Raw genomic sequence first — 9368 nt, 5'->3', positions numbered from 1 at the left:
GAAAAGAAGTTAAATAAAAAATACAATGTAGTTTATATATTTCTCAAAAACAAAGGGTCACTATAATAATCAATAGAAAAAGAGAAACAAAAGAACTACTCCTGAATATACCTGAGATCTTATACTAAATAAAACAAAGACCCAACAACAGTGTGAAATCATCTAATAGTAATGTCCGCTTGTAACATTACGTGACCTGATCCTCTATGAAGGAAAAGTGCACAACACACTGTATATTCATTACATTCAGGTACACAAATCATTGGTACCAAAGCCAGACCCGGAGCTACTGTGATCATCATCAGCTCCTTCCTCATCAACATTCGATTCTCCAAGCAGACTGACCAACACAACATTGTAATCAATGGCATCGTTTGCTTCTTTCAATTGCAACCTCAGTCGATTTACTTTGACGTGGAGGGTTTCCAAGCCTTCTTTGATGCCATCCTGGATGTAGCGCTCAGTACTCTTTTGAGGATCTTGCTGAATTTGTAATATGACATGTTCTTGTGGATCACTGGAACAAGCACCTTTCTTTTCCAGGTGCTCAACACGCTCTTCAAGCGCACGAACTACATGTTGAGGTCGTATTCGTATTGATAATGTCAGTGTGATAAAAAATGAGTATTTAAAAAGCATTATAAATAACCCACTTTGGGATACTCTGTGTCTCTCATCTTGAAAAACTTCGATGCCTGATCTTTTCTTCTCATTTGATGTGATGAGACGATCTAGATTCACTGTATGTTGGGTGTTGAGAGAGATGGGCGTGATATCTCTACCAATGACTAATCAAGCCCAATAAAAAGTCAGCCAGGCCAAGCTGAAGATATCACATGATTAGGACCGACCGATGTTTTCAGTTTTGAAGAAATCGCTCTCTGTGAAAGAGGTAAGTCCTCTGTGTATCGTTGATTTTTGTTTCCTGTAATCAGCGGTTTGGCGTCTTCTGGACGCAGAGACAGAAGCTTTTCTTCTTGAAGATTTCCTGATGCCAGTGGGTATTGTGGTGTAGTTGAAGCAGAACGGGGCGCAGGTAACAGTACGGAAGCCCTGAGCGTGGGGTCTGCCACCCCTCTCACACATAACAACTACCCAACAAATTCTGTACACACACATCTCAACCTCACATCTATGATCTCAATTCCGGGCAAATATCTCAATCACAAATTCCATTTCTTCCACCTCCAACTCAGTCATCGACTCACCTGCTGCTCACGATCTCATTGCACTCTACATCAAGCTGCATTTCCAATACTGTCCATCCTGTTTCAGTAGTCACCCCGATTGTGCAAATCACTCAAAAACGATAACCCAATGGATAGGTTTCAAGATTAATATGGTGGAAAAGTGATATCAAGGGAATTAGGATGCTTTTTACTGTGATGACGCTCTTGAACTCATTGTAGATCACCCAACAAGTACCATCAAATGAAGCTTATCTGGCTCGCCCTTGTGATACCACAAAGGATAACCAGCCCTGCTGGTCTCGACTCAAGGCAAAACGTTCAACGGTTGGAATGCAGAGTCCGAACTTAAACTTTTAACTTGTTCAAACGCCATCTACACAATTTGGACTTGACGTGCGGAACTTCCTACATCAAAGGCAACCCCATATACTCCAATCTGGATCACCTATGATTGGTGGTTGACAGGAATTTTGTTGAGAGAGTGATCGGGATGATGAAACTTTGACTGGAGAGCAGTAAAAGAACTTGGCCAATAAACATGTTTGAATCTTTATGGTAAGGTGATTAGCTTGATAGAAGGAAGGTAACCTTTCACTCACTTTGGCCCATTTACACATTTACCACATAACTCATTCATTTGATAAAATTGCTACAATGAAGGTGGGGCTCCTTTTGAAGGTCAAGAAGTGTTGATGTGACTTGAACCAACACCCAGCTCCATAGATGTTGGCTGTAATCACAGGCTAGACTTTCTCAACTCATGTCTCAATCACAATTACAATCTTTTTCAAAAACTGTCTCATTGAGTGGTGCCTCTAGCTGTTGAATGCTGTCATAGAAAATTAAAACCTTGGTCAATAAGTGTTGATTGTTGGAAACCCAGCTTGGAAGCTTTTTTGTGGATTTATTTTGGTTTTCTACCATTTTAGTAATTACAATTGAAATGGAGAAGAGAGAGGCGTTTGAAGTTGTCTAGTAACAGAAATAGTCAATTCGATACCTTTGGTGTTGGTTGAATCAAAGTCTTGGTCTATTGTCCAAGCAATCGCAGGGTGAGCTCAATGTGCAAAGAGATGCGGATTAAGGGGACAGTGTTGAGGGATGACGCGCATAGACTTGAGTGTTGTTGCGACACCGTCCGCGTGGAGATGAAGAAGCCTCTATGTAGGCCGAGTCAAATTGGTGCGCCAAACGCCTGGAAGCACCGCAGAAATGGGTTGAAGTTGATTTTAGAGATGCCGGACTTTGACGTGGTGAGCTTTTGAGCGGTGGTGTTGTATGTGTTGTTTGTGTTTGAGAGGTTTGGCGGACCCCACGCTCAGGGCTTCCGTATAACAGACATGGGAATAGATACAGCTTTTTTTTTGGGCTTGATACTAGATTGCTCAACATTGCATTCTAACTTATCATTACCCTGGATACGAGTATTTGAGAAACTCTTTGGAGGCAGACGAAATGTATGTGAAGAAACAAACTCATTCTGGTGTAACGATCTCAACATCAGCTTTGATATCAAGGATCAGGTTATGCAGGCATAGTGTATATGTAGATGAACAATAGAATCCACAAACCGGATTGACTTTCCAATATCCGGAGAGTCTTGTGTGCCCACCGCTGAGTCTGCAAATTGAACGTCCTAAAGTACGAAAAACAGATGTCATGGCTGTGTTGATTAGGCTTGTACAAATTCAAAAGTATCACATTATACATATAAATGAAAATGCACAAACTTTTTTCTTTGTCACCTTTATCTCATTGCTCTTTGTGAATGGACCTTTTGAGTCTTTCGATGTCATTTGAAGGTTTTTGACAGAGGTAGAGGCTTTTAATGCTGAAACCGCTCGTTTTTTTGGACTGGTTTGGTCTCGGGGGAAGTGCAACATTTCTTTTTGGATGATTTCGCCAAAACTGGCGCGCTTGGCGTCAAGACTTCGAAATTTGTGTTTGGGTTGGTATTGATGTTGGGATTGGAATCCTGAAGTCTACGCGTTGAAGATCCTGTTTGGAGTGATCTGTCCAGGCTGAGTGAGTGATGATTCGAGGGCTCCACTTGTGCGTGGGAAAAATCTGTTGAATATAACAATATTACAAAATCAATAAAGTATCATGCTTTCAGGATTGTAGAGTAGAGCAGAGGATGAGAGGAAGATTGGAATGATAATTTTCAGGTGAAGAAAGCAATGTTCCATTCGGGCTGGGCTTCTTAGATTGGCCACTTCGTCCCTGCCCATAGTTGTCCTGATCGGAGTCATAGGGTGATTTATGTGCATCCAATCAAGCATGGCCTGCTTTTTGATGCCTGGGCCATCTGGGTTGAACATTTTCCAAAGCTATGTGGAAGAAATTCAGTGCTGATGTTGAAAGGACTTTGATTAGGTTGGATAGTCTCTTGATTATACAAAGTTTGATAAGTAGTCCTTATCTAGCGATTGAGCAGAGCATGAAGATGGTCATGTATTTTCTGCCCAATCTGATTTTGTATTGACTGCTTGCGCGTGGCTCGTAATTAACTGATACTGGTTGCTTGATGAGTTTGGTCAGCAAGTCATCTCTTCTTCTATCACTCAACTCTCGGCTCATTAAAGTAAGGGAAGATGATTCTTGAAGACTTTATCTTGGGTGTGAATTCCACATGTAGATCTTTGTTTGCCATCATGCAGCATAACTACATCATTGTATTGATTGCATGCCCATTGAGGCTCTTTTGAATTTCAAGTTTTGAAGCACACATGAACCATTGCATATTTCAATTGTTGAAGTCTGGAACGTCTGATAGAATCCATGCTATGATGCGTTAATGAACTTGAGAAAAATATCCAGGAAGACACATGTGTACAATGTCAACCATTGAATGATAAGGACAGTATCATACAGCTCGGTAATTTTTAATCATCCGGAAAGGCCCGTAGTCTTCAACCACCTGGGTTCCAAGAGCATGAGGCTGTGGAAGTCACAAATTAATAAGATAATCTGAGCTTATGTGAATTATGTTACTTGTAATTAAATTTTCCGCTCAGAAAATATTAATTTTGGCGTAGTGACAGCTACTTGTCATGAAGAACCCCAGCAGTACATTTGATATTGACAATGCAACACTTTCAATTGTTGGCTTAGCAAATATTGTGAGTGATGAAAGAGACTTGATTTGGACCTGTATACCAATTTCTTTTATATCCAATGTTAGGAATCTGTGCAAGACGACCACAACGGAGATTTGATTAGTATGGAGTAAGATCAATGTGTGTTAAAGCTGTAATATATTCTAGATATGATGAATCTCATGTGGGTATTGTAATTCAACATGAGCTATCATGTATAGGCTAATCCTGTGGCTTAAACTTGGACATGACCAAGTCAAAACTTGTTGCAACAATTGAGAGCAGGAGAGAAAAACATAGACAGGGCCCATAATTGATTTCGTGATGTCAGATGAATGCATGTGAGTTGTGCTGGGTCATATGTCCAGCTGAAGCTATGTTGAATCTTCATTGAAAACATATTGAAGCTATCATGAAATCTTTCTGGATTTTTCATGAATTTTTCATCAAGTAAGTGGTAAGCTCTGGCCGGCCAGAGCCCAGTAGATGGGGACTGTGCGCTGATGCACGTGTACTTCAGCAAGCACTTGAAGAACAGCGCTTTGTGGTCACAGATGGTGAGTCTATTTATCTATCATTTAACTTGCTTAGTTTGGACTGACCTGGTCTTCTTCTTTCAGACCATTCCTATGTTGCTGATGCTGGGTATGCCAAAGTCCCAGGATTCCTAGCACCTTATTGGTTGGTCCGATATCATCTCAAACAATGTCAGCATTCAGGAGTAAAACCGCAAACTGCCAAGGAGCTTTATAACCATTGGCACTCCGCCCTCCGAATTGTTATCAAATGTATATTTGGGGTCTCAAAGATGAGATTCCCAATTCTGGCAATGATGCCTTCATACCCTTATAAAACACAGGTTATGATTGTGATAGCCTGCTGCGTACTTAACACCATCATCTGAATCAAATCCGGTGAAGACAAGTTTTATGAGGCACTTCCAGCATAGATGCCTCGGGTTGAGAAATCCGAGGCATCATCAGAGGCAAATCCTTGGACAGACCTTGTCCGAGGTTTTTGCCTGAGGTATTTTTTTTCCCTGAGAATTACCTCGGATCAAAACCTCGGGAAGCTTCTGTCCGAGGTTTTGCATCCAAGGATACCTTGGATTACAAAATCCGAGGTAAACATGTTGGTGGTGAGGAGTACATGTTGAAGGAAAGACTGGAATTAAGGAGGGCAGGAGATTTTGAACCAGACTGAGTTGAGCCTATCCCCACTCAGTGTACCCAGGCATCTGATCAAAGAGATCAAATTGCTGAGTCAATGTTTCGAGATTATGTTAATGCGCCAGTAGCACAGAGACAGGTGTAGAGAAATCATTAACTCGTATTCATTGTAATCATTGTATCATGTTTGTTACTCATTTGATATTTTATCTATTGACAGCAGATGTTTTTTATTTAATTCAATACACGTTATTATAACTTGTTTGTTTGTGTTGATACATATTTTTGAACACACAGAAACTTATAACAGAAGTTGAAATATAGAGAAACTTAAAACAATTGAGAAACTGAAAACAATCAAAAACAATTTGTTGTTGAGGTCAATAGCCTTCATCTGCATCTTTTTGATACCCATTTAAAATACCAGCCTCTTCCTTTGACCAATCCCATCTATATTCGGGCTTCAAGACAAGAAAGAACAATGTGGTATTAACGTCTTTCAACAACTTGACTAATTTAATGATGTGATTGGGCTTGAGATGATTGTTACACTCCTTATTAAAGATGTCCATTGCTTTGGCTTGGCTTGGATGTTTTTCCGATATAATCCTTGTCACAGTGACCTTATCACTTTTGTTTGACTCCTCCAGGACAGCAATCATTTCAACAGCACAATCAATCAATTCTGCTACTAGCTTGGGTCCTGTTGTGCGCGAACGCTTGTAGCTGCAGTTGATCCTTCTGGAATAATAGGGCTACGTTTGCTATGTACAAATCATTGTTCTGGGCTTTCCAAAAGGTCTCAAGATTGTTTACTAGCTGTCTTGGCCTTGATATAATGAATAGAAAGAAAATGAAAATGAAAAGATTGATGGGATCAAAAATAACAAGATGAATAAGATAGATGAAATCAATACAAAGGTGATATCTTACAGCCTTGGTTGTCTTGTTAGTCACTTCAGTTTCCTCCACAACCAAGTCCATTTGTGAATTGGATACGACGTGAGAATCAGATCAATCTTCATCGGAATCCTCCTCTGAAGGAATGTAACCTAACACAGAGGGCAATGTGTAATCAGTTCAGTGTCCATCAGATCATATACAGATGGAACATCAGAACTTACCTCCTGCATCCGGTTCAAAATCAAAAAGCAGGTGATCCAATACTGACTGGTTTCTTTTTCTTGCTTTGGGTTCCAAGACCCTTGTTACTGTTTGCTCGTAAGTGTTTCTCAGGCATGATCTGTGCTACGGCTTGATACACTGGGAAACCGTTGTTTTGAATTGGTTTTGCATCACTGTTTCCGGCCTATGATCAAAGGATTAGACCAAATCGATTAAAATGAAAAGATGAGATGACTTACGACCTTGATCCAATGGGCCCACCATTCCTTATCTGTGTTGAACTCGCCAGTTACTTCATCGGTTCCTGGAGCTCCTGATGAGTCCATGATCTTGTCAAAAGCCTTGTAGGTAGTCTTCAACTACAAATAAGACGATGGAGCATTAGTTAAGCCAAAGACAATCGAAGTTGAAGGTTTATGTAAAGAAATTGATGGATGATTCAAACTTTTTGAAATTGATTCTTCAACCAAGTCGAAGGTTCATCCAATTTGAATATATGATTATAATTATTTAAAACTTACTTCCATGCTTTGGTCTTGAGGCCACTGTCATTCCCTCTCCCCATATCCCTCTGGTGTTTGATTTAATCAATTAAACAAAGGGTATTTCAATGAACCCATTGACCACCGGCGGTGGGGTTCTCTGTAGTTGCTTCATTGTCATTCTTTTCATTGTCAATCTTCTCATTTTTCTTCTTTTCTTTGACTTTGACCGATTTGTTGAGTGAGGTTGGGGTTGATTTTAATTTCAATTTTGGTGGCATGTTGATCTTGACTTGAGTTGAAACAAGAAGGATGAAGAAAAGAAAAAGAAAGGAGTTGCTGAGTAGAGTTGAGAACAAGATTGATGTGATAGAAGGATGTGATAGAAGATGGTTTTTGGAAGGTTTTGTACGTGGAATGGGGACCTGGGAAAGAGATGAGGTGTTCTGTACCGTGGAAGGTACCTTGTAAAGTTTGAAAAAGGGTGTTACAAAGGTGTGACAAAAGAGTCAAGAGAAGGAGAATGTGATTTCTTGAAGGAAAAATTTGATAATAGTGAATTCTTGGAAATCAATGAAAAACACTTTTTATAAGCATTCTGTAATTTACAGAATGCTTGTATTTAACAAACCAAACACATTTCACGGAATGTGATTTCTCGACATTCCAGAAAGCAATTTTTTGCAAAAAATCACTGAAGTGAACACGGCCTCACTAAATTATCTAATTTCCAATCTCCGTGTACAGTTATGATTTGATGTTGAGGTTTTTCAATTTGATGAATTTCACCCACAGATTGACCATTTTAATTCATTGATAAATTTTCATTCAAACCAAATTGATTTACTCCATTTTGATGATAATCAATCAAATGTAATTTAGCTAAAGTTTGAATAGCTGAAATCAAGATTTGTTTTCTTCTGGTTGGGTTTAATTCAAGTAAATTGACTTAATGAAAGATTCTTCCTTCTAGAAATTCCATTTAATAGAATGGTGTTCCTATAATCAATTCATCTAAACATAATGAATATACTTTGGGTGATGAAAATAAATTTGGTAAAACAGATAGAATCTTATATTCTCTTTTGATTGCATGAGCTATTTGTGATAATACTTGCCCTGGTGATTTTTTTGTATCTTGTAAAACATACTTTTTCTTGGTTTAATCAATAATATAATAGTTTGGTTTACCATTAAAGGAGAAGATTGATTAGATTCATGATCAATTCTTGGCAGAAATTGATCTTTTGTAGTGGGACTCTGGAAAAAATAGAGCCATTACCAAATCTCGACCTGTTTGAATTGAATGGGTTTAACAAGCTGAAGTATGACACCATGCATGACAAGAGCTTGTAGTGAAGGGCTTTATCCATGTATCAATTTTGGTGGGCTTGAGAGATCCATATCCATTTTTGAGGTGGATAAGAATTTCTCATGCTATTGCTCAAGTCTCTGGAATATGAAAGCATCTTTGTCCGTACCCATTTTGATGACAATGTGCAGTATCTTCCTGATGGAATATCTGCTGTGAGCATTGAGGTGCTTATTTGAATTGATAATGGTAGTCACTCTTTACTTTGACTTGAGGTTGAGTGAACGTGGTGAAGTAGTGCACTAAGACAAAAAAATTAGTAAAAAAGTTCAAGTTGAAGGATGAAAACAGTCATCATTACCTACATTTTTAACAGTTAAAGATTGAGGTATGCACACAGCACTTTCAAAAGGTTTAAAAGTTATCAAGGGAAGAGAGAACTTATAATGGATCCAATTCCCACAGGGCAAAGCTTTCAATTGCTAAGAGTGACTGAACCAATCTGAGCAAGAGAAATCATGCATTTTGCTTTTGCTTAAAAGCAAGCATCTGTTGTGCAACACAATATCTGAAAAGCAATCTAGAGAAGGTATAAAGTCAAACCATTTCTGCTCAATCCCAATGACTCAAAATCATCAGACCTCTAATCGCATCCATATCACCTTTGCATCAATATACCACCACCTACAAACCATCCATTACCCTTTAACCATTTACTACTAGTTTTGGTTTGTTGGAAAGCAGTGTGCTAACATCAATCAACCGTCAACAGTACCCAAATATTCCACTGGAAATGCATCAACCCAAAGTCTGCTGTTTGTTGGAAATCAGTGTGATAACATCATAAACCAGATCTTGCGCCACAAGTTGGAATCATCCTTGATGTATCCCTCCTTAAATTAACATCATCTACCTCAGCTCTCTTCAACATCGCACTCCTCTATCCATTGCTCAACTTCTTCACCACACCAAATTTTTCAACATATAACAAG

General features: G+C 39.0%; 1 protein-coding gene across 1 annotated transcript; it reads right to left on the bottom strand.

Moving 5' to 3' along the window:
* Window positions 1-246: 246 nt before the first annotated feature.
* Window positions 247-677, bottom strand: MELLADRAFT_59809 (uncharacterized protein; the record flags this gene model as incomplete). The annotated part of the gene is made up of 2 exons (XM_007405414.1): window positions 247-572; window positions 650-677. 2 exons carry the CDS (start codon window positions 675-677, stop codon window positions 247-249), a joined length of 354 nt encoding a protein of 117 aa, XP_007405476.1.
* Between the last annotated feature and the right edge of the window lie 8691 nt (window positions 678-9368).

Source organism: Melampsora larici-populina, assembly GCF_000204055.1.
Source record: "Melampsora larici-populina 98AG31 unplaced genomic scaffold MELLAscaffold_4, whole genome shotgun sequence".
Lineage (NCBI taxonomy): Eukaryota > Fungi > Basidiomycota > Pucciniomycetes > Pucciniales > Melampsoraceae > Melampsora > Melampsora laricis-populina.
Note: the sequence above shows the minus strand (reverse complement) of the source record. Positions and strands in the feature narration are given on the sequence as shown.